At 36.8% G+C, this 27,384-nt stretch overlaps 1 protein-coding gene across 1 annotated transcript in view; it reads right to left on the reverse strand.

Moving 5' to 3' along the window:
* Window positions 1-15,882: 15,882 nt before the first annotated feature.
* Window positions 15,883-27,384, reverse strand: part of npffr2a (neuropeptide FF receptor 2a) — a 31,936-nt gene continuing 20,434 nt past the window's right edge. The window contains exons 3-4 of the mRNA XM_042488402.1: window positions 23,438-23,537; window positions 15,883-16,735 (exon numbers count right to left, since the gene is read on the reverse strand). Of these exons, the coding sequence (XP_042344336.1) occupies window positions 15,883-16,735; window positions 23,438-23,537 (953 nt within the window). The remainder of the gene's footprint in view (window positions 16,736-23,437; window positions 23,538-27,384) is intronic.

Below are 27,384 nucleotides of genomic sequence, written 5' to 3' on the forward strand. Positions count from 1 at the left end.
AGAGCTTGTGTGAGAAGATCTGCTGCCACCCACATTTTGTAATTCCTCTGAAAGGTAACCTCGATGGCTCTCAAACTGTGGATAGAAGTATCTAGTCAGTGTAAAAAAATGTGCACTCATGTGGACTGTATCTGTGTTTGGAGACACCTAAGTTAAAATAGTGTGTACAGAACTTAACACTATAATTTGCAACTCTTTTGGAGTATATTTCCACTGAGAAAAGCAGCAAATTCTCATGTTTAAGAGGCATGAACTAGCAAATGTTTGATGTGGGGTAGAGATGTCCCAATCCATTTTTATAGCCCCCAATCTGAGTTGGATCTGCTAATAAAGCTCAATAAAGCCAATTCTGATCAGTTAAAATGGCTTTATGGGCCCCAAAACTTAATTTGGAGATTATATGTGGACACCCTTAGTTTCATATTTCAAACCATGCTGCCAGCTTGGCTCTTAGGATAAAAATATCAGTTGGTTAGTCCACCACTCTTGTCCAGACTACAAAAACAGCAAGTAGATGGACAGTCACATAATTTTCAGTTTTGGAAAAGTTACTCTTCAAAACTAATGGCTTACAGATTACTAGTTACCTATAACATATGTAATAAGTAATGAAACTGTCTTAATAATTTCATCAATGTAATGCAATGTTTTACATTTAATTACTTTTCTAACAAATGTTTTAAACTGGGCAATAAAATTGATAAGTCCTAAAAGCATAAGTGCAAAAGTGTTGGATTCAAATTTGTCTCAGCGGCTTTCAAAAGAAGGCTTTCCTGCACAGCAAAAAGATACAAAGCTACATAGTCACTTTTATATTCTACATATGTATTTTTTTTAACAAAAAAGAATATATTTGTATTTAACCCCTTTGTAATCACCAAAATTAAAAACAAAACATAAAACCCCCTTCAATTTAATTCCATATTTTTTCTCCGTAGCTGTAGCTTATTAGAAACGAATTCATTTGTTTTTTTGATATCTAGGTCACAAAGAACAGCACTGCAACAGTTATCACTGAGTAGCATTCAACATTATGGAGATTTTTTACATATGTCTAGTTAGAGACACCAGGTGATAATCAGCTCGTGTGGGTGGTGTACATGATGCATGTCTCTTTCTAATCCCATGTTATGACTTCTGTTCATGCAAATCAGAAATAAAAAAAAATAGAAACTTATTTTTTCATGTGTCCTCACGGTCCTCGTTTACCCAGTGAGAAAAATATTTTCTGAGATTGAAACAGCCTGCCATTAATCATTTTAATTTAAAAAAAATTCACTCTGCCTTTCACAAATCATGATAAGTGAAACAGAAAGGCCCGGATATTGTAAATCTACTCTGAGGGCTTATAAATTAGAAAAAGTAGATGGGAAAAAAATTACTTTTTCATTGGCTGCTGTAACTCAGATTCTCTTTGTGGTAAAATATGGAGGCATGGTGATTAGAGGACATTGGTGAATAGAGGAAGTTCTTCCCTCCTGTTCCAATGCAAAATTGGAAGCATTCCCTGTCATTTTGTACCACTGCTCTTAGCCTGACTGCATTCCCTTGACACCACATTAACAAAAGCTCTGTTGGCATTATAGTGAATATATTGAATGTTCAACAGCCAGTGATGCAGGTTTGAAGTCAGATTCTTCCAGACATTATGCCTGTTCCTCTGCCCGATTTTTGAAGATCTAGAATTAATCTTTTTTCTGTCATTAAGCACATTACGTCTTTTCTATACTACTTTATTGACATTGTAAATTGTAACATTTCATGACAATAAAAGTCAATGCTTTTGCAAAGCTATGCCTGTTTATAGAGTTGGGTTGATTTAAGTTTTTGGCTGTCTGCACCGCCGCAATATGAGCTTTAAGCAAACTGGCTGAACTGGCATTTTTTATTTGTCCTGCTTTGGCAATATAAAAAGTAGCCTAAGTCACAGGGCTAAATCAAATTCACATTGCATTAGTTCAAATATTATATAAATATAAATAATATTATATAAATAAAAATATGATATCAAGTTTGTAAAATTACTAATTGAGCAGCTAGTGTACAGGCCGTGTGAAATTTATTGCCAAACCGAGGCAGCCAGTGTCAGGTTGATCGCTTTATGGGGTGGTAATAGGAGACATGGCAGAGTTAGTCTATAAACATTACACAATAACATTTTGGATATGAAGCTGATGAAGAAAAGTGTTCTAAGAGGTTGCAAGCGCTGTTGTGAGCTGAACTTTTGTTGGTCATTGAGTATCTATTTATATCTGATGCTCGCTTTTAAAGCACTGCAGGGGACAAGGAACGGCTGATTCATGAAATTGAAATGAGGAATTATTTACATGAAAAACCTTATTTTTTCACTACAAAAACCTCAACACAGTGTTAGCTGACTGGGGGGAGATTGCCGGGATGCCTAAAGTTTCTGCTGAGGTAAATGACCATCTCTAAAAACATCATTACTATCATTACTTGCTGTTGGCTATATGTAATTTCCAGTAAATATCAAAATACAATGTGCGTGATTTTGGGTTTAAAAAGTTATGTTATAAACATGAGAAGAGAGCAAGTCAGTCACTCACACATCTTTTAAGTGTTTGTTTACGTCTCCAGTCTGATTGAGCGCACAGCAGATAGCTTTGTGATATGGTTACATGAATGAACAGAAGTGCATATCTAAAGAATTTAATGTGGACACAGAGTTCTGGTGTTACGCAATGCTACATGATGGTGAAACACTCTCTGTTGGGACACGGTTACATTATTTTCCTCTAGGATTGACTGCTGAATCATGTGGGTCACCTGGAAAAAAACGGTAAACCAGCCTGGTCTGGAGTTTGGCTTAATATCAAATCAGTTTGCAAATGTTCACATCAGCTCAACCGGATGTGTCTATATTAACAACTGTAGCTTAGGCAGCAGAAAAAATTTACCCCAGGAAATGCCGTGATAATGACTTAAGATTTTATTTGAAATGATGGAATAGAAATTCCTGATTTACAATTCAGCAACCTTCATGTTTTCATAAAAGTGTTTATAATGGCATCATATGACCTTTACTTTTTCAGAAGCCTGGGTGCTAACAAAAAACAGTCAGAAGTTTTGAAGTACCCTGGAATTGGACAACACTGAAATTAATTTTGAAAAGAGGAAATCTTGAAGAAGGTTATGAGTCAGAGCATGACTCAGTGTTCATTCAGTTCAGATGACATCTGTTTCTGAAATGGTCTTCCGTTTTGTATGTGAAAGGGCTTTATTTTTCATCTGCTGACCTCACTGCGGCAGCTCCATTACTCAGGCTGAATCCTCTCTGCAGTAGAGCATCATCTTCTCTCAAAAAGCCCCCGACAATCCCTTTCTCCTCTCCTACTCAATATGAATAATCTTGAGTCTGGATTTGCTCCGCACAAACTAAGTATTTAAGAAAACAGCCACATTATCCAAGAGATCAGCTATAATCTGTGTCACCCTTTCACACGCCCTGTTGTTAAACTGCAATTGAGCATGTCCCTTGCTTTGAACAAAATTAACGTATTATTACTGCCTGTTTTTTGGAGTCTCACAACAAAAAAGCTGTCCAATACCAGTATAACAAACCAGCTACATTAATATTAATAAATAATATTAATAAAAAAGAGTACCCAACCGTAAGCAAATGACACATGTACCTTGGTACATTCCCTGACAGTTGTGTTTAATGTAATGACTCAGTAGTTTTAAGCCTAAACACTGAGGGCAGCAAAGATCGATGTCCACTGAATCTCAGGGCTCTTACAGAGGCCCCAGGAGTTAAAGGAGCCGCTTATAGGTGATTCAGACTAATTACTGTGAACTGCAATGTGTCGCATAGTTTATTTAGATTGTTCCACTCCGTTTGCACTGAATTGAATACTGAGACAGAGAGAGATTTTAGTACTTTATTGTTAACAAGTTAAGACCAATATTTTTATAATGCCCATTTGGACACTTTGCCGTTAACAAGAACACAGAGATGCACCCTCTCACAGTTTGGGCACATTGAAATATCTCTTGATACAAAGGCAAGACAGAGATGAGTTTGACAATTTTAAATGCATTAACACAACCCCCCCAATTCAATACTCTCTACTGATTTACAAAAAAAAAAAAACGGATTATACAATCAGTGACCAGATAAATGAAACCTGTGACCCTTCAGATGACCATTCATTTTCTGTTATATAGCATGAAGGCATGATTATTGTCATGACAGCAGAGTAGGTGGCTGCCCTTGGCAGATAATAGTGGAGACATTGTGTTTTCAGCTGTCGTGCACTGGGTCCTTTTTAATACCTGAATGGTGCAGGTAGGCATCATTAAACTGGAAATAAGTTTGCAGTTAAGTTTACAGTTCCCCATTCTCAAAGTCGATGAGTACTTTAAATGGGTTCTTGGTTAGATGCCTGAAATAAAGTCTGTCATTAAAACAACCTTAAGAGATTTTCCACATTTTGTTCCACAACAAAATATGTTTGTCAGTATCCCATTCATGAAATTTTTAGACTTAATGTGTCTTTAAAAAGGCGGTTGCTATCAAGTGGCTGAATGAGACTACAGAGATTGTGTTGGATATTCAAGGTCATTGCGCCAAACTCAAACATAGCCTAATGATAGCTTTTTGCTTCTGGTGATTGCATTTATGCCTCAAAAAGCATTTAAGTGGTGTTCTTTTGTGAAAATTATTTTGCAGAACAAAACGAGTGAGTATGTTTACTTTGCTGCAAAGCCTATTTTCTCCAGTAGTCTAAAATCAAATGGAAAAATACCATAACTTCTGGATTGTCCTGCAAAAAAAAAGGTCATCCGTGCTGCACTCTGTGGCTTATTTGGCAAATTAAGAAAACTCATGCAAATAGACACAATGAGCAAATGAAGAAAAGTCTTTACCAATTTGATGAGACATGCAGGATATAGAGAAAGCTTTGCAAGAAACTCACAATCATAAAATTCCTGGAAAACCCATTTCGAAATTTAAATAAACTCATGGAAATGGGGGAAAATATTATGGAAAGTTGGCCATGGCAACACCTGGTGTTTGTTTTTGCAGAGCTTTTTCTAAATGCTGCAGCACACGAGTCTCCAAATCTATGTTTTCCAAATGCTGGCATTTTGTTAAGAAATCAATCTTTTGTAAATGTCATGTATATGCCATTGAACTGGTGATGATGTTTCATTTGCTTATGTTGTGTCTGTTTGCATATTATATCATGTTATTATTATATATTATTTTATAAATTATATTAATTTGCAATATGTTAAGCTCTCAGGTCTTCTGTACAAAATGCTGAGCACATACACAAAGACCATTTGAACTCAGGCCATGATTTCAGCTTGTTGAGCTGCTTAATAGTGCATGCCATGTAATGGATTAAACCTCTTTTAAAAAGACATCATGTCTTAGCCCCAGAACACCAAAAAAATAGTTTATGAAACATTCATGTCATAAGTGGTGGTACAGAGGTTTCTTTTTCTGGTCACCAAGTGTATATAGAGCACAGAAAGACAGAAGGCAGGCACCAAGCTCTTCAGCTACAGTAGGTAGACTGAGACAAAGGCAGAAAATAACCTCAAACAATAGAAAGATTGCGTCAGAAATTGCTCACAATACAGGCAATATAATGTGTTGTTTGTTACATTTATAAGACAGTATTGGACATTATTGTGGTCATGGTCCATTTTAAAAGTATTTTTTGTCCTAGCAGTGCCTTTCATAGTAACCACTTCTTTGTTTCAAAAGTTCATGTCACACTGTGGGACTGTATGAGTACACCACTACATTATAACATGTCAAACATGTATAAACAATGTCAGACGCACCGTGTTTGTTAACATTGATCTCCTGTCAATAAATTACACTTGTGCATCTTTTCTCAGAGACAAAAAAATATAGAAATATTGTTAAGAAAAACACTGTATTTGTTGAAAACTAAAATAATACAACAACAGCATGAATTACATGGAGCAGCGTTCACTGTTTCACAGACCTTCAAAGAAAAAGAGCTCTTTCAAAGAAGAAAAGCACCACGCCAGGACTGATTCAGCACACAGATAATGATTTAGTCAGTTCTCACCATCTTTATGATTGTTGCCACAAAAAAAACCCCAAAATATTTCCACAGTTCTTTGCAAAACTACAAAAAGACTTTTTAGGGTATTTGTTTTTCTTTTGCTAAGATTTCACTTTATCTGAAAGCACAAATACACTTATACAAAAAGAATAATATACATTTTTATTTACTTGGTCATCCACAAAATGCCCTCTAGCATTCAAATAGTCTCCTTACTGGGTCATCAAGAACATTTGGCCTGAAAAAGTAGGTAATATTTTGTTAAATTCTGCCTCCAAATAACATAGGTTAATCATTCATTGACATACACAATTACTGTGATTATCAATGTATTTACTTTATTCGGGGGAAAAAACCCAAACAAACAAAAATTAAAAAAAACCCAGCTAAATAACAACTATTTTTTACTCTGACCATAGAAAATACTCATTACTGATATGTGTCAGTTTAAATTGTGCATACTGGTTCACAATTTAGCTAGTGGTCTAAATAAGCATGTAAAATATACTAAACTATACTTACTGATAATTCACAAATCAACATTTAACTAACTACAGACACTTTTTTTTTTTTTTTTTCAAATTGGATGTCAATTTGAAAACAGCCTATCTTTTTCTTTGGTCGCTTGACACAGCGTAAAAGCGATAACCCACTATGAGCTGTTCTTACATATTAACATAACAGGCCTGGTGAAGGAAATGTCTCTTCTTAGTATCATGTCATTCCTCACCTTTACTTTTTTTTGTCTTTTTTTATAAACATCAGAACACCAGTGGCTCCAAACTGGTGAAGCCATAGGACCCACATTTCTCTTTAGTCATTAGTTCAAGGTCCACACATTAAATTACAAAAATGTGAACATGTTGGCTTAGAGCTCAAAGAAATAAAACATATTGCAAGAACAAACAAAAATTGCACTTCAAAATAAAAGCTTTGTGGTGGAAATTTGCTGTATTTCAAAATAAAGTGTGCATTTAACAAACTTGACACATTCTTGAGTCACTTGCAGTCCATTCAGAATGGACTTGCGACCCATTTTTGGACCAGGACGCACCAGTTGGGAACAACTGGCTTACACTATGGCATCTTTACAATTCATTGCAACGTCAGTCCAGTGTTTTACAGATGTTCTACCTTTAATGTTGACTAGTTTTCGTGGTGTATAAGTCTTAAATTCGCAGCCACTGTTGTGCTTGATAAAAAGGCAACACTCTGACGTCACTGGAACAAGTCAAGAAACTTGTTGTAAAATACCGCCTGTGGTTAATAACATAAACAACTGGCTAGTGTGTGGGTGTCTCACAAGCCTTTAAACACAATAACCTGTCACTCCGACTGGACTTCCTGGATCGTTTTTAATTGCCTCGCCAGTATTTACACAACACTGAGGCAGAACATCTGTTGTCAGACTGTTAGGTTGCCATGTGTGTGACATAATCCTACTGAGAAACTGAATCGGAGAACACTTAGCTTGATTTTATATTAAGTTTATTGCCTTCATCAGGCAAATATAATATAATCAGAAATGTTGTCACTAAGCCAACTTCACTGTGTGTCAGAGTTTAAAGCAAAGTCTGTCTGAAATTTTTTTTCATGATGGGAGTTTGCTTTTCACCAGAGACACGGCTTTCAGAATTTCTTGTAATTAAATTCTCAATCCTCATCATAAACAGCCAAGTACATTGTATCATGTGCAAATGAGATGGTAATTATGCTGCAGAGCAATGGCATTCAAAAGCCTTTGTTGATACTCAGAACTTTCACGATAAACTTTGCAGTTAGATTTTTTGCAGACAATCACAGAGGTAATATATAATGTGATGAATAGCCCTTCACAATTAAATAGGACACCGTTCACTCCATTACTTTCTGTAAAAACCTACGATCTCCATTCCTGTAAAACCAGCAATCTGCAATTTGTGTCCCAACAAAGAAATCTTTAAAATTGTTATTTGACATTATTTAAGGTAGGTGCACAAGAAAAAAAATCACACATGCTAGTACACAAGATATTCACGTGCAGACTATACAAAGGTACCAAGAGTCTCTAAATCCCCAAAAGGAAGTTCACAGTAATCAGTCTATACTTGGAAAAACATGAAGCAGAAAGAAAAGTTGTTTTTCACCACAGGCACCAAAAAGTACAAATTCATTACATTCAGTACTGGAGTGTCACACTTAACATCTTGTTTGTGCTGAATGTCTCACAAGAGTCAGGTCCAGATGTGTTTTAAATTATTGGTGATGCTCCTGACTTCTTTGGCAGGAATATCTATGCAAATTGCCACTTAAAACAGCAGATGGACGAAAATAAAAAGAAAATTGCGACAAAAATGTTTTATGACTGTGTTTTTATTTTTCCTGTAGAGCAGAAAATGTTGAATGAGAAGCTGAAGTTGTGAGTAACGCTGGGAATTGAATACTGTATGAGTACTGACTGTCTTAGCATTAAGTATCAAAAAGTGTTAAGTAATGAAAGTTGGCATCACGTGGTTGGTCTTAATCTGTGGGTTGTTTACATTATTTGTTCTTTTTTTTCCCCAGTCTACATCAAGAAAAAAAGTAATTTGAAATATATAGAAGTTTTTGATACATATATGCAAGGAAAACTAAACTAAACTAAATTAAGTTAATGAATAGGCAAGTTTTTCTTTATCATTGGTCATAGGATTCATGTTAATATTGATTTTCCCATTAATTTTAATTTTTGAAAAAAAAAAGGAAGAAAACAGTTCAATTTAAATGAAATTATCACAATAACTTGGTGCCCCCCTGGCTGTAGGCACAGTTCTTTTTAAAAAGACAACATTTTTTCATATAATAATGGACATAGTGACTGTGAAGCTTTTTATTATTTTGTTGACTGTTGTATCTTAGCCTCGAGTTGGCATTTTAACTGCAGCAATGTTGTTGTCTCGGAGCCAGAAGTGACCATATTGAGGTTGGTGCTGTGGAGGAGTGAGAGGTAGATCATGACTGAGTTGAGCCCAGGACTCTTGTCAGCAAACAGCCCTGTCCTTAAAAATGCGTAACTTTGAGCCTTTGTAAATGGGTGAGTTATGAAAAAATAGTCACCCCCATACAGTTGTCATAAATATTGAAATTAGTCATAGAGACCAAAACAGGTTTTTGCCGCAGGCTGCAAACATGTTTATTTCAGCTGTAAAATCTGGTATTTTCACTTAGAGGTTTGTGGAGATTTACTATGTTTGGGGCCAGCCTCGAGTGGCCGTTTAGAGGAACTGCAGTAAAGGGATTCCTAGCACGTAAATCCCTCACAAGTAGAGGCTGGCCGTTCAGCAAGAGGTTGACCTTTGACTGAAAGGGTGAGGTAGGTCCTGTGGAGACGATTGGCTAGTTCTCCTCACATGACCTGTAGTGTTCATGCTTCATTTGAAAAAGTGCAGATTTTTTCTTTCTGCTGCACCACAGACGTGCACGCAAAAAACAAAACAAAGCAATAAATGGGTGTGTTACATCAAATACGCACAGCGACAGCATTGCTTTCCGTTTTGAGCCTACTTGTAGTATGCATGTGTTTTTTTTAAAAGAAAAAAACATGTTTACTTTTCCCCAAATATGGCATTGCAGAAGGTATTATTTTGGGATCAGTTTGATATTAGTGTGCTGTGTGTAGCTGTGAGACTAAATGGAAAACAAACTGACATGACCTCCCTGATGTTTTTAGCGCTGTGGCTCATTACTGAATTAGGCTTGTTAATGAGGTTGGATTTCTGATTGCTGGTCCCTTTGGAATCTCGCTCTGAGCTTGTAAAATACCCACATTTCTCAAGCTTAATCCTAATATTTGAGAAATCGCAGCTACTTTGAAAAGAATTCAGAGGTAATTAGGGCTTTCACACCCCAACCAGGACTTGTGGCCCACATACCTTGTAGCGTACATAACAGCATTCACAGATGCATTCAGCATGTTCAGTCGCCTAAAGGAATTACATCCAATTATAAAATGGATATATGAACACGGTTTCCAGATTATCAGTCAGCCAGAAAATCACAGCAAGATCATTTCTGTCAGAGTGTAGAATAGATAATAGCCCTCACCCCAAGTGAGCAGCCGTATTGAGTGAGGAGATGTGAACTGGCTCTTCAAATAGGGGTCAAATCAGGGTCAGAAAGGGGCTTCGCTACTGTGTGTTAACACATACCAAAATGGAGACATGACAGCTTTTCAGTGGAGAGGTCAAAAACTGCTGCATGCAGCCACGGCAGAATGAGTATTGAGCCCAAAAACGAGGGGTGTGAGTACAGTAAAGAGACGAACAAGTGTTAGGAAACACATCTGATGCCATGTTGGAGGTCCCCTGGAGAAATGGCTGTTTCATGATCCCTATGGTGTTTTTAAATCCACATTTTTAAATAAGCATTAAGGCTACATTGGTCTAACAATTTATATCTAAGTAATGTGACTCTCATGAGTGTCATATGACAGTATTTAACGACAAATCTCATGTGACGCCAAATACCACATTGGTTAAAATGCCTGACGCCAGCAGCTGATACCAAACTACTGTACTGTACTGTCAACAACACAGTCCTGCAAATGTTTCACAGTAAAGTGCCTTGTGTCAACAACTGTAATGATTCTGCATGTAGACAGAAGCATTGTCAGAGGGCTTTTATTTTGAAACAGAAACAGGAAAGGTTGAGTGTGTGACAGACAAAAAAATTGAAACTGTAGTGAAATGTGGCATAGAGTCAATGTAACTATCAAAAGACCTAGTGTGTCTTTAAATATTTAAATTTAATATTTATATACAGTGCCAACAAAGTGACCTTGCAGGTATTAAAGTGGTTAAATAAGAATAAATCATAATATTAAAAGCAAAATCAAACATAATTTTCTCTGATCCAATAAAAAGAGCCTGAGCTTTTAAAGCATCACCCTCACTCTCACCGGCAGCAGAACTACACTTGGCGACTCAAACAATTAAAACCTGCTGTTAAAGTGCGCCACTAATAGTTAACATAATCTGGTCCTACTTACTTAATTACTTCTGACCTTTCACGCCTCGCGAGCAGATGAACGGCCCAATGTACAGAGAAACCGGCTGCGCCACGCTCCATCACAGCTGCCGTCTCTGAAGCGTGAAATTGACTTGTGAATGTATAGAAATGCCTGTATTTGCTGGCAACTGACTTGAAATAAGTTTTTATGATGCATTTAGTTCTGACTTTGTCTTCAGACAAACACAGTGCAGTTGTTTTTGAAGTGAGGAGAAGTGAGGAAGGGAGTCCCCTCCTGGTCTCGGTGATCACCTCTACTGTATTTTAATGCTGCCAAATTCAAGATACAGATGTTCTTATTTATATATTTTTCCATTTCTGTTGTCAAATAAAAATAACAAGTATAAAGTTTGGTGTATGTTGACCACCAATCTGCTGATTTGCAGGTAAAACTGTTTTCTTATCACATAATATAAAGAAAATTACAGGTTAATAACAGCAGCTGTGGTGAGATTTGCTTTATTGACATTTAAAATTACAGCAAAAAATAGAATAAACTAAAGACTGTCATAATCAAATAGCAACAGTTATCACTTCAAACGATTAGCTGCTGTATATCTGCTCATAATTCACTAAAAGTAATGACGAAGAACAGATGTTCCCCTTCTGAAATGTCTAGTGGACACTGAAATGCGATGCAGCCAGATACAGTTTGTACATTTGGTTTAAAGCTTGCAATAATTAACATCAATTTGTTCCCACGCCTTATAACGATAAACCTGTAAACAGATACATAGATATTTTATAGCACATTATCTGTATTCAAAAAAGGCTGCCAGGTTTTGCAGATGCAACATTATAAATCTATCTCTCTCTGTGTTAGTAAACTGTGCATCATTATCACATCACTGCCGTCAACAGCTGTTAGAGATTTGTCGTGTATTTTGGCACTGATCTACAACTCGGTTGGTACACTCATTATTTGCCAAAAAATGAAACTGATAATAAAATAGGTGATGCGCACAACAATGTTTTGACAGTGCCCAGTCTACACCATAATTAGTTTCTTTAGTTAGTAATTTCCAGGATTCTATGGTAAGTAGCTGCAATATTTAACTATAAAATGCAGAATTATACAGTGATACAGACTTGAAGATGCTGTGATTATTTCCAGGATTTTAGCACATGTAGCTCATATAGGTGTAATATTTCACAATAAAATACTCTACTATAATTATAATACTATAATTAAAGAGTGATGCAGATTTAAATATGCTGTGATTGCTTCCAGAACTTTACAGCGTTTTACTACTACTTACTTTTTAAAACAGAAAACACATTTTTTTATAAATTGTGATATTTCTGGAAATGACATAAAAAACTTGATTTTTTAAATTTTCACCTCCATGGCAGTCTCCCTCCAGCCAGCTGACCTCTATGATGTTTATTGTGGTAAAGTAAGGAAGTATTGTGTAGATAATTCCTCAATACAGTCTCATTGACCGCTGTTCCGTGTCTATTGCAGAGCTTTCAAAGCGAGCGACAGGTAGCTTATAAATAGTAATAGGCCGTTGTCAAAAGTTCAGCTGTAAATGTCGCACCACGTTGCCTGCAGCGAGTTTGGATACCTCTTTTGCCTGCTTCAAATCTAAAATGTTGCCATGATTGCGCAGTTTTGGTTTTCTTGAGAGTCTGCCATGTCTCCTCTCCTCACCTCAAAGAAACACATGGACTTTCTACTACACAAACATGGCGTGCAGCTTTGCCCTCTACTAAAACTTCACCTCCTTCATGGTGCCATGCTCGACTCACAATCTGACACTAATGGCTCCTTTAGTCCTTTTATAAACAAACACAATATTAAGTTCCTCAGGTTGTTATATTGCTAATTACTCATGCAATAAATTTTTGATTTAGCGCCGTGATGCCGTCAGCAAAACAGAAAAACCAGAAGTCGACCAAGCTCTATGAAGGACCTCCAATATGCCAGAAAATGTACTGTGTTGCTCACAACTTTTAACCTTCATTCTTAACTTATTAAGGAATGCATGGTTTGAGAAAGTAGCTCATGTTTTTTTTTTTTTGTTGTTTTTGGAGGTTTTTTTTTTGTTTCACTTTTTTTTTTTTTTTTACGTCTGCTGTACAAATTTTCCAAACGGGCCCTTTAAGAACTGTATCAGACACCACCAACAGTAGAGGTTTAAAGTATGTAAACACATTTGACCCCAAGTTTGTTTAGTACAGTACCCTGCAAGAATTGTCCCCACACAGACAGCTTCACATTATCACTTGTAATCTAAGCGTTAGAGTTTGTCACATATGCTTATGGTGGACGAAACATTTTTTGGGGCCAGAGCATGTCCACTCTTAATCCCATTTACTGTACAGGTTAACTGCACAAGACTGTTTATAGAGAGATAAAAATCAAACAAATAGCTAAACACTTTTAGATTGACATGGCACATTCGTAACAGGCTCATGAGATATTCATGAATAAAAAATGTTAAATTAAGCATCATTACACCTTTTTTATGTCCATGTTTACAGAGCAGATTTCAGAATTAAAGCCTAGATGAAATATAATTTAACAGCAACACATACAATCATAATCATAGTTTTCTCCTCTCCTCTTAAAAAGACAAAGTGTTTTCTGTTTCAAGTATCAGGTTTGCAATTTAAGGATCTGTCATGTAACACCAACAAATGATTATCACATTAATTGTTAGATTAATTTTAGATGTTAGTTGAATTATCCAAAGCAAAGTAGATCAATGGAAAAACATTTAGCAGCTTTTATTAACCTCTATACTACATTTCACATTGTGTGCCACTGGCTTTGAATCCCATCTGCTTTATTGTTGTAGTCTGGCTCCAAACCTTATTAATCTTTTTTCTCAGCGTTTCAAACAGGGCTGTTATTGTACTTTTTGATGGCTGTTTTCCCTGGTTGGACAAACAAGCCAATCTGTCTGGCATTTAGAAGATTAATAGCACCTTACTCTGTCATAGCATGATAAATAGAGAAAGAAAAATGTCCACAAAAATTGTCATGTGTGGATGAAATTGACAAAGCTGTACACGTTGCTGTAAGTCGACACAAAAATAACTCTTAAATCTGCATATTTCTTCAGATAATTACTTGTAGCAACAGCTTCTGACAGCTACTGTCTCAACGGTGATACAGGGATGATAACTTTACTTACTGGCTTGGGCAAAACAAATTTTTCCCCCCTTTCAAACAGAAAACTAACACAGACTTGAAGTCAGACTAAGGCCTTGTCCACATTTATACAAGTATAGTTGAAAATGTTGCTTTTTCTATGCATTTTGGCCTTTCTACCACAAGCAAACTATGTTTTAGGTCACTGAAAACCAATCATTTTTAAAACACCTTCAGGGTGAAGATTTCTAAAACTAGACAGTTTTTGGCTTGTAACTACAGAATGAGCACCAATATCTCCTTTTGTGAGGCGTCACAATGGCAGACGCTAACAAAATAGCGCAGGCTCTCAAATTGCTAACAGGATTTAATAAACGTTTACAATTACTCTTCCATTATTCTGAGCAGCAGAGGCATCACAATGCACTACGAAGGGGCACCACTCCAGGAAGCCTTCCAGTAATTGCTTTCTTCAGGCTGCTGATTGGCTGATTCTTTGTATGGTATTAGACCTCTGGTTATATGTTTGTTGTTTTTTCATGCTTATGACAGCTTAGATTGTGTTTTGTGTTTTCACTTGGATGAAGACATTTTTTAAATAAATATTTCTAATGTTGACAGGACTTTTTTTTTTAGATTGATAAAGGGGAAAAACTGTTTATAAAAATACCACATGTCCATGTGGAAAAGGCCTAAATAATGACTAATGACAGAAAATCAAACAAAATTCAGTCTGATAACCCACTTACATTGCATTATGGCCCCAAACAGTAGGAAAGTGCATTTCTTAAGCTTCTGACTAAACTAAAACCTTTCTGAGTTCTTTGTACGATCCGGGTAGGTAGAATGAAATAACCTCTTCATTTGAATTGACTAAATTTCCCTTTTATTTAACTAAAAGCAAAAAAATGTATCCAAAGATTCTTTCATTCTTTCAACTATTAAATCGTGAACATACAGTATTAAAAGTTTATACAGCAGTTTCAGAGGCCACAAAAGTTTTGCTATTCAAGGTTTGAAAGTACCTCAAGTTCTCAATAGTAATGAATAATAGACATGTGGCCATCTACAGGGACATTTAACATGAAATATTTTTGACTAAGGACTTTACTTTTGAAATCTGCTCTGCAGACATCTCAGTACATACAGTGTTTGATGCTTTTCTATACATTTGTACATACAGATTTTATAAGGTACGTCATGGTTCAGGACTGTAGCCTGTTATCAATGTAATATTGACTGATCCTAATTTCTGAATTTTGCAGTTCAGACAGATTGTTTTCCCTTTCTTGACAATTCCATCAGCAAAACGTCCTTCATTTTTAAAATGGCACAATATGTGCAACAAACATTGTGCGGCTCAAAGGTGATAAGGAAAGGTTGACAACAGAAATGAGTATTTTCAAGGTTGTAATTTTGTTTTGGAGGTCATTTCAGGAGTAAACACTGTGTGGTAGCTTAATTGTTTCTAAATGGCGCAGGTCAGACAAAAGGATAAATTACTGCTCATGTAATTTTATCCAGTTTTGTCCTCTTTTTCTTTTCCTATTTTTGACAGTTTTTAAATTGCCTGAGACAAATCACATATGAATGGTCTGTGAAGGAATGATGTTTAAATGGTGAGAGCAATTTTCTTGAAAAGTGAACACCTTTTCTTATCACCTAGAAGAATGTCTCGGTGTCTCCTCAAATAGACACTGCAGTCACACCCCCGCTGCTGCAGGATGCCTTCTCCAGGTCCTCCATGACCAAGTCCTGTTCAGTGACGTGGTTGAGTCTCCTGGAAGAGGTTTTATCCAGGCTGTTGAGAGAAATAGGCTCCAGGGACGTTGGTGCATTATTAGCTGGAAGCACCGAGTTTCCCTGCAGCCTGTGCGAGTAGGTTTTCCTCCGCTGTCCGTCCGCCGCACACAGGCTGAATTTGAACACAGCTTGAAATCCTCTGCGGAAATTCTCATTGAAGAAACCATAGATGATGGGGTTGACGCTGCTGTTGAAGAAGGCTAGCCAGTGGGCAAAAGGGTATATGTAAATGTTGATGATTCTGTACTGCTGCTCAGTCAGGCTGGCATAGTCGCTCAACATCATGAGGGTCCACAGAGGTAGCCAGGAAAGGATGAAAAGCAAAGCGACTATTAGAAGCATTTTAATCACCCTTTGCTTTTTCTTTGACACAGTGTGGCGGTTGTCGTGGCCCGGCTTGCCTCCTGTTGGAACCGCTGTTTTGAAAAGCGTGATGCCAATCCGGGCGTACATGATCACAATAAGAGAAAGAGGAGCAAGATAGATGTTTGCAAACAGGACAGTGGTGTAAATCTTCCTCATCTCTTGGTTTGGCCAGTTTTCTCGGCACCAATAAAACGGGTTTGTTTTGTTGTCGTAGCCCAGTAGAACCCGAATGGTTTGCTCCTTGGTCACTTGCAGCATCACCCCAGAGGGACACATAATGGATATGGCCAGAACCCAGATAATGACTATTATCAGGGTGGCTGTGGATATGGTCAGCTTTTGCTTGAATGGGTAGACAATGCATCTGAATCTGTGAAAGGATTAAAAAAAAGACTGGATCAGGAAGATGCATGGAGACATTAAAGCTGCTTTTAAAATGTCTTTTTCCACAAGAAACTGACAGCAAAGAACATTCTGTTAAATGTAATATTTTTAGAGTTACTGTAATTCATAAGGGGACACATCCAGCCTGTATTCACATGTAGGGCTTTTCGAAGGTAACTTTCGGTTGCCCTGAGTCAAACCATGACGTGTCAACTTGCATTTTTCACAGTTCGTGTAAACGCATCGAGTAGTACTGCGCCTTGATGGACCAACTCAGTACAGTCTTAGAAAAAACTAGTTGTTTTAATTTTAAAAAGCTAGTATCTGGCTGCTTAAAATTTTAAGTGGACTGACAAGTTGAGGTCATTTTTTAATGATTCAACTTGTCCTCTCAAATTCAGTCAACTTCAAATTTGAAGGCCAAAGGTTTGGAAGGCATGTTTCTTTATAACCAAAAAATTTCAAAGAATAAAAAAGAGCTTTTTACATTCATCCCTGTTTGTGCACCACCCTCTCCAAAGAAAAAAAGCTAATACTCAAACAAAATTAGATTTTGTTTTAGAGTACTGATTGACTTCTGTTCTCACTCTGTGGGAGACTGTGAAGCACTCAATAAAGAACACTGACGACACTGTTAGTGCTTAATTCCCCTTTTCCTCATTAAAATAATTTTTTTTGGTACAATGCAATCTCAGAACAATAGGAGCATAATTAATCCAGCTCTTCTTATCACCCGCATTGTGCTCCATGACTATATTGGCATTTGTTAATGAAAAGTGCAGAAAGTCCATGTCAAACTCTGCACAAAGGGTGTCTTTTAAACATTCACACAAAGGCACACAATGTTGCTTTTGCCAAATGGTAATGACCAGCTCATGGAACATTTGGGTTTTTCAAGGACCTTGCTTTTGAAGTTTTGTGTAACTATTTGCTTGCACCACATTGCTTTGTGAGCTCTGGAGGAGGTGGAGGATGACAAAAAGAAAGAAGTTCTCACTGAGATCAGCTTGAACAGTTCTTTACATTAGCAAAGAAGTGAATTGTACATTATGTTATTTATGAATCAGCTGATATAGGCGTTCACTCTCTATATTCCCGTCTGCATAAACAGCAGTAACTCCCTGCCGTCCAGCCAGCAGCATTGTGGCTGAAGTTGGCAGCAACAATCAAAAATAATACCTTGAATTTTTATGATACCTTTCAAGGACTCATAGGCAACTTTACATATATGAAGGCAAAACACGTAACACATCAACAAAACAAGTGATAAAGCCTATAAGCTGCAACCTTGGGGTGGCTAATGTGCTTTTCAGCCTTCCTTTTGACGTGAGATCCATCTTTTTTCTTATTGCTGTCACTTTGCAGAGCTGTAAACATATATGGTGACCACACCAGTGAACTTTGCAGCTTAGAGCAAAACAGACGAAGATAATGAGCATAAACTCTACACAGTAATAACCTGGCAATAAGTGAAAATACATGGATCACGTAAAAAGGAAGGCTGAAAAGCACATTAGCCACCCCAAGGTTGCAGCTTATAGGCTTTATCACTTGTTTGTTGATGTGTTACGTGTTTTGCCTTCATATATGTAAAGTTGCCTATGAGAAGCTTGGATTTTTTAGGGTTGGGGATGGACATAAAAGATGTGATTTGTTTTATTGATTTTTTCAGCTTTGGAACGGGAGTATATTTTTGTGGCTGAAGTTGGCAGCAACAATCAAAAATAATACCTTGAATTTTTATGATACCTTTCAAGGACTCATAGGCAACTTTACATATATGAAGGCAAAACACGTAACACATCAACAAAACAAGTGATAAAGCCTATAAGCTGCAACCTTGGGGTGGCTAATGTGCTTTTCAGCCTTCCTTTTGACGTGAGATCCATCTTTTTTCTTATTGCTGTCACTTTGCAGAGCTGTAAACATATATGGTGACCACACCAGTGAACTATGAGCAGACATGCCACAAAACAGAAGTTATTTAAAATAGCAACTTTCTGACTTTAAGAAACACTAAAAGTGTAATTTTGTAAAACTGTGTCATCATCCCCAAACATTGATTTCTTTTAGTTTTTCTGAATGAACATCCTCCAAGACTGGTGATTCTGTAATTTATGCCAGGGGTTGTATATATATATATATATAAATATGCTATATGCTATGGTGGTATGTAATTAAGTAGTAACACTTTGTTATAATACTTAAGGACTTTTTGGGAGTGTCTGTACTTTATTTTTTATATTTCAACATTGACTTTTACTCCTCTACATTTCCTAAATAAAATGTCTACATTTACTCTCAAACTGGATTTGGTTCTATGATTTCTTAAAGTTGTAAAAAAAAAAAAAAGAAAAAAAAGTTTTTGTTTTTCTTCAAGCGTAAAGTAGGCTCTTTTTTAAGGTGGCGTATGTTAAAAAAAAAACTTGATATAATTCTTCACATTTGGACCATTTGCTTTTAAAAAACAGCATTTACTTGAATTTTTACTTTTAGTACTTAAGTACATTTAAAACAATAAAAGTACTTTGATACCTAAGTACATTAAATAGATAAGTTAAGTTTAGTTTAGTTTTGTTTCGTTCTGTCATTTTTCATCTTATAAAACTCAAATACATAATTCAGTATGCTACAATTAAACAATAAGTCTTTGCTTTTCATAGCATTAAAACCAGAAAAAAATATATATACTGTATATGTATATATTTTTTAAAAATCGCAAACACATTCAGTTTTGTATCTGCTAATCATCTTATGTTTAAATAATATCAGATACTTAAAGACTTTTGCATAGTGACACTCTAATAGGTGACTTTAACTTCAACCAAAGTCATTGTTTGGCTTTCAGGCACTTCATCCATCACCGTATATATGTATACATGGCATGCACACAATTTCAAACTAATTTCATGATTGATTTACGAACAAAGGTATTACATAACTGTGCTCATGCAGAATCACAGGAAATATGCACACCTCTCTTTAGAGCTCATTCTGTACAAACATTCATACAAATGCTGCTGCAGTTTGAAAATGAGTTGCTGTTATGTGAACTCCCTGCTTGATAATCCGTGTAACTCTGAATCAGCCATCACTTTCAGACACTATTTATTTATCTATTTATTGTCCGCATGAATAAACACAAATTCATACAATATGACTCAGTCAGTGATGTATATCTACGATATGTGTGGGTATGTTCTGCTTTTCAAAGAATCAGATATCCACAGTAACATTTAGGCAGACTGATTCAGAGGGATGTGTCAGTGTCAAGTCTTACTTAAGTAAAAAACAGATTTATCAGTAATATATACTTAAAGTAGGGATGTCAGTGGTTAACTGTTAACTGTCTCAGTGGTGGGACGACTGTCTGTCAGCAAAGCCAACAGAAAACAGAATAAAAAGCATAAATTTCACCTCTCTGAATGCATATGGCTTTGAAATGCAGCTCTAAAGCACATTCAGTCAATGGAGTGCCTCAATAAAAGAGACGGCCTCCTGTGTTTCATGTCATTGTGTCTTTTTATGCCTCCACGTCGCTGACAGCTTTGGCTGGAGACATTATGTTTTTGAACGTCCCATTTTCATGAATGCGATATCTTAAGAGAGCGGTGATGGAATTTTTTTCAAATTTGGCACCTGCAATAATGCAATAATAAACTGTAAACTGTGTAAAGTTTATAATAAACTCAAAAATTAAGATATCTCAAGAACACCATGAGGAAGTTTTTAAAATTAGAATTTGGTGGTGACCTTGTGACCTCACAAAACATGTTTTTGGCCAAAACACAGAAATGTTTCGCTAATTGTGACAAAATTCCACTCAAATGTCTAATAACAAATATCTAATAGCATAAAAGGATGAAGGATGACATTTTATATTCAAAAGGTCAACTTTACTTTAACATCATAATGTTCAGCAAAAACACTTGTCTGGCTATCATTTAACGTCATATCTCAGGAACAGAAGGGGAAACATCTGGACAGATACTGAATTGGTGATGACATGGATGTAAATTGTAAGTTTAACTTGATGGTTTAAAATATGAGGCTCCATGTACTCATTATGCAGCAAAGTGGTCCCACTCACAGTTATAGTGTATATTAATGGGTCATTATGACTGAACGTATGAGAAGCCTCTAAATGTTGCGACTTGTCTTAGTTTAAATAAACACAAAATAGAAATACTTACAATTTTAATACTTAAAATTAAGTAATTTACTCGAATCGATGTTACATTTCCCCACTGGGGGGAAGGAAGGTCATGAAGAACACTTTTTAAAAAGGTTCACGTCATCAGATATTGGACTTGCTTCTAAAACTCGGTCAAAAAAGAGTCATTATTGACAGAGCTAGAGGTTTTTACTGTTTACTACAAGGTGGTGGTGGATTTTAATCAGTACAGCTTGACAGAAGTTGTAACTCCCACGTTGTGCGTGAGATGGATTGACTCGAGAGAATTTGGTGATGGATAGTTTGAGAACAGAGGCATGCAGAGACAGCCAGACCGATCATTTCCTTAATGGCTACTGTTGGTGTTGATGTTAAGATATCCAGGAAAAGGGGGATTCTGTTGGTCAGTATGAGATGTCCAACCAACATAGCATTTAGAGTAATGACAAAATGGAGTGATAGCAGTAAGCAGGGGGTGATTTGTTTGTGAACATATGACAAGAGTCTATCTTTTCTTGTTTTTGCTGTCTGTATTTCTCTGTTGAGAAAAGACTCATTTATTTCTCCAAATGTTGTCTCCCCTCTTGTCTCTCTGCTGTGTGCGTTTTTAACTCACTCGAGTGGTAATGCTCACTGTAATGCTCGCTGAAATGCACAGATGTTATTGGCTGAGTAGCATCATGCAAGATGATTCACAAATTCTGCAAAAAAAAAAAAAAAAACTGCAGAAAAAAAAGTGATGTAACCCAGAAATTAGTTTTAATTTTAGCACTCTTGGTTCCTTGATCTCAAAGTCACTGGGTTTCTGCAATGGGTTTTTATTTAGAAGCCTGAAAAAAGGTCTGTTGTTAACACAACTTTCATGTTTTGATCCAGGATAAAAAAATATGTCCAAAAATGGGGTCCAAAAATTGGTTGCGGGTCCATTCTGAGTGGACCATGAGTGACTCATGTTAAATTTTTAAAAACACACTTTTCTTTTAAGTACAGTAAATACCTGGCACAAGGCTTTTATTTTGATGAGCTGTTTCTCATTACTGTTGCAATGCATATTATTTCATTGTGTTCTACGCCAACATTTTGTTTGCATTTTGTGAAGTGAAATGCATGAGTATGTGAAAATGTATCTGATGTGTGGACCTTGAACTAATGATTAAGGAGAAATCTGGACCCGGAGACTGGACCAGTTTCAATCGCCTATCGGCAGTAAAATCGCATAAGAATAGATGCAGTAGTTCAGCTCTGGCTTATCTGTGTATGAATACACTGTCCCAAATTGGCAGACAGCAGAGACCTTTATCTCCTCATTTATTCAAATGTGATTCTTATCATTTAACTAAGACATTTGAGAGGGGACTTTGACTTTTGGGTGTCTTATCATGTTAAACTCCATCTGTCCTTTCCAGAGGCAAATACACTCCCCATTGACTTCAAAATTGTGACCGCAATGTCACTGCATGTTTTGTCTCTGAGGACCAGGTGATGATAACAGTCCAGTCATTCTTACAGCTTGGAGAGCTGTTATATCTCCGCTCAATGTGTTTGTATTTCACCCACGGTGGGATTCTGCAGCCTCCTCCAGTGGTTAATAGTGATTAAGTGGAGTAAAAGCCAGCTGGATTCGTCTCTATGAACAGCAATTAGGCAATTCAGCATGAGCAGAGGACAAGTACCAGATAAAGATGAGAAGGCTGTACGATCTGCCTCATTTGTCTGTCCTGATAAGTGCTGGAAAATGACATGATGGGCCAAAGAACAAGCGGCTTGATTTTGTGCTGATTTGTTCTTGAAAATTTCATGTCATTGTGAGATTGGACACATATGGAAGTTTTGCTCAGGCTTTATTTACTATGTCACATGCAAACAGAAATAGACCTTTACAATATCCTGAGAAGACATAATCCATTCATATACCAAATATATCAATTAATTGTTCTAACACGTACAATATTGAAATGTTCCATGTATTCAGTGCTACTCATTTTTTTTTATTTGAACCCCCCCCCAGAATAGAAATCACAGAACTTAACTTCCCCAGGGAAATTTACTGAAGGATTTCAGAGAATTTGCCACCCTATTGCTAATGCAAATGGAAGAAAACTATGCAATTGATAGTTGAGACACCAGACCTTTGCTTCTTTGTCAAGAAACACTGTGAGGAAGCTTTAAAATTGTCAGTTTGAATTTGTTCAGAGTCGTTTTTCTTGAGAATCACTCCCCAGTACTTTCTGGACCATATTCTCCATTCACTGAGGAGGGCTGTGAGATTTAGGTGACAGCTGCAGGAAAGAGGCAGTCAGCAAACCTTGTGTTTAGGATATTATCAGATAAATAAATAAATAAGATAAATAAATAGGATCGTGCTGCCTTTGTAGAGGTTTTTGCTCTCTGAGTGTTATCTGGCTTTTATTCTGCAGATAAAGCACTTTTTTGACAAACTTTTTAGAATTGAAGTGTTACATTTGTGGGGAAAAGGTTGTACTGTCATGTGAAGCTGCAGTTCAGCCACTGTACCTGTCAACAGCTATAGCAACCAGAGTGAAGACAGATGCTGACACAGAGATCCCCTGAACCATGCCGCTCATTTTGCAGACCAGGCTTCCAAAAGGCCATCCTGTTGACAGAAAAGATACATTCAGCTGACTTTACCTGAAGACAATACATAACAACAGAGAAGTTCAATTCAGACAACCTTAAACAGTTTCACATGCAAAAACACATCAGGGGATGCTCATCAATTTTGTCATACTTAACCCTTAGGGACTGTTGCAATTTACACACTTGTCACGCTTTATTTTTGATCATTTTGGCTGTGTTCATGAATATGGCATACATTTGGCAAGATTGTGTATTTTTGTTAATCTTGGAATTTCCAGCTCAGCTCCTACAATAAGTCTAAAATACACCGTGGAAACAAAATTGTTACATTCATACTGTGAAGTGCAAAAAAAATCCGCTATTGAAACCCATTCAAACTGCAATGTTTGATCCCACAGCCATTAAATCATAAAAACATGCATTGTATTATATCTGGGTGTCATGCAATTATTATTTATTTATTTATTTATTTCCATGTAAAATATGGTGGCATCATGACAAAAACGTGTCATTTAAATGGTTAAAATTCTTAAAATTAATGAATATTAGGACTATTTTTTATTTAAAAATATCAATAAAAGTAGAAATTAATATTAATTTCTAATATTTTTTAAAAGTTGATTTTGAAAAGCGCATTTTTTTTGTGTAGAACAATACAAGTGTGTAATATTAAAGTGGGCCCTAAGGGTTAAGTATCTTCCGCGGGAACAGACCTTTCTAAGCTGTTCCTCATCAGGGCTGCAGAGATGCTGACAGTGTCAGTGCCTGACTGTGGCTGACTCTCAGTAATCAGACAGCCGAATATCATCAGTATAACCGCCAGCTTCTCTAACCTGCACCTCTGCTTGATTATTTGTCCTACGCCTTCATAATAAAGGTTAACTGTGAACATAAAGCGTCGTGAAGTTCATACCAGTTGTCAAGAGTTGTATGATGTAGAAACTAAATCAGAGATTGAAAATTAGTTGTTGCAGTCAGGGAAACAAAATGTGGAGGAGAAATTTAAGGAATTTTAAGATGGCATTTCAGAATTTTTACACAAAGTAAAAGTCAGTTTAGTAGCCTCGAGCAGTATTGCTCAGCTTGTAAAAATGGTTGTATTATGTCTTGTGTGTCTTTGAAGTCTTAAAAAAGTTAATATCATCAGGGTTATCTCTGCTTGGGTTTGCGACTCAAAGCTTTTAGAAGTAAGTCTGCATTACAACTGGAGGTGCAGTGTTTGAAAGAAGTGGGGATTTAAAAGACAACATGAGGTCTACAAAAGAAAGCCATCGAGTTGCATTATGGGAATTGCAGGATCTAGCGTTTTTTGGAGCTTGACTCATTCTGGCAACTAGAAATATGTATATCTCAGCTTCTGTTGCTTCAACTTTCGCCATTCTTTTCTCTCTCGTGTGAGTCCCTCGGCTTCATGATAGCCGGATCATCCATTTGAAGGGCGAATTGAGATGTAAAGCAGGATGAGAGATGATAGACGGATAAAAAGCCGAACTGAGACAGCAGACAATGGCAGACGGTCTGAGAATACGGACGAGGACCTCAGGAAGTGCGCTGGGCATTAAAGCCAGTTTTTGTAGTGGCCAAACAGTGGAATTACAACATCCAGGTGCATCGCAGGATGCCAGAGAGATCCCCAGGAATGAGTCCAAAAACCTGGAAATCAGTCAGCATTTTAGCACCTTCGGTTCCCTCATCTCAGAGTCAATGGGTTTTTTGAAAGAGTTTTTAGTTGGATGTCTAAAATAAGGTCAAGATGAAGAGACTTTCCCGTTTTGTTGTACATCATAAAATTCATCAGTGAATACCGCACAGTGAACTTTGAAGCTTTTATGTGTCTTAAAAAATGCGTTTGCACTGAAAATGAGACTACAGAACCAAGCCACGCCAAAAACGGCTTTACAGTCCACTATGTTGGTGATGAGAACATGGTGGAGTTTGTTTATTCTGAGCAGCTTGCATAGGAATGAACAAGGCCATGCCATGAATGCTGTATCCATCGTCACTTTTAGCAGATATTGACTTTAAAATGAAATATCGGAATTGGCCGATATGCTTATTCCTTTCAGTTTTATTGACAAAGTGAACATGTAGAAAACATTAACCCTATTTCATGTCTCCATCTACTGGTGAGCTATCATGATATGAGTATGCATATTATGTTAATTCCACTACAGAAGAGAATTGTTGATCACTAAAACTAGGTAGGGGAAAAAATCGATACATCAATATCGGTTATCAGCCAAAGGAGTTGTCGTATATCAGTATTTTGGATATTGCCAAAAAATCTAATTTCGTGTTTCCCTTGTTGGAAGGTTTTTTTTCCCCTTTTTTTGTTGTTTTGTAAGTGCACATGTTTTCATCACGTAGATAAGGACACTTGACCTGCACATACTCCCTAAGCTCCTTTAGAAGACAAATGTAACTGCAAATGGCTTTTTAAGTAAATAATCAATCTGCGTTTGATTGTCAACACATGATCAGTGGAAAAACTGCTTTATGTTTGCTTCAGCTCTTGTTTTCTAGTGGACAGTGATGACGCTGAAGCTTGTGGCTGCACCACTGCTCTAATTATTATTTCCACTGAACTGATTTTCCATCTCGCTGCTCTGCATTTAAATGAACGTTTTTTGAACTTTAACCATGGGCATTGCTGACCTTTCAAAACATGCCCAATCGGATCACAGATGACCGAGAGACTGCAAGGGGGGGAAATCATACGAGTTCCCAAAAACAGAATGGTCTGATTTTAATGTTTGTCCTGGCATTTTCTCAGCATGATTTTACAGTTGATGTGTTGGCATTAAGTTAACTCTTGAAATTATCTCTATAAGTGCAGCGCAGTCTGCTCATCATAAGATTGTTCTTTACACTCCCATCTCTACAAGACCTTCTGATCTTTGTTCTGTTGGGTTTAATTATGCATGTAACAGATAATAGGATAGTGAATGTAACTGAAATGTTGTCTTCTTAGTTTTCTCTTTCACTGTTATTTATGCTTTCACCCTTTTTTCCATTGTTTTAAGGAACATAGAGCACTTTGCTCCTTTTGTTTATAATGTCTGCTTTGTACTTTTTCTGTATTGTTTTCATACAAACAGCCTCATATTCTTTTTTCAAAACTGAGACCTCCACTTACAGCAGAGCTTGGCTCCTTTTGAAAAAAATGTCTCCCCTAGTGTGGGCAGAAAACACTAATTACCACGGCCTAAGGCTGTGACGGGTCTCGAGCTGCCTACCAGCCCACAGGGATGGTATGGTTTATCAGTTTTCTTTTTGGCTGAACTGCAGAGACGAGGCCAGCCTAATAAACACGAAAGTCTGTCACTAAGTGATGAAGTTACACAACTGTTTAGAAGGACGATGACATGAGTGCTGGTGTTTCCTCATTGACCTTTGCTATTTCGAAATAAATAGATGTGCACACTGAAAGTCCTGTGTAGGGCTGCCCCTTGAAAGTTGGAGATTTGAATCTTCAGTCGGAGACTTGTTAGTCAACTGAGATTGCTTCAAGTGCTCCATCAAGTAGGTTATTTTTGTTGTTGTTTTGCCAGTCAGTTTATTGTGCTGTGTACCTCTGGGGACATTTTGGTCCCCAGATTTTGCTGCAGAGTGAGCACTGCAGAGCACTGAGACTGAACCAACTAGCATAATTTTACTCTTGTGACACTGTTATTTCTCCATACTCAAAGCCATTGATTTGGTTTCAATTTTGCAAGAACTTCAATGTATAAACCAGAAGGAAAAAACATCACAAGCTGGTATGACTAGCTAATCCATTAAAAATTATACAAAAATGAACCATAAGCTGGTCAAAAAAGCTGCCAGGTTAAACTGGTCAAGCTGTTTTTTCAGCACGAAAGCTA

Source organism: Plectropomus leopardus, chromosome 6 (genome assembly GCF_008729295.1).
Source record: "Plectropomus leopardus isolate mb chromosome 6, YSFRI_Pleo_2.0, whole genome shotgun sequence".
NCBI classification, from domain to species: Eukaryota; Metazoa; Chordata; class Actinopteri; order Perciformes; family Serranidae; genus Plectropomus; species Plectropomus leopardus.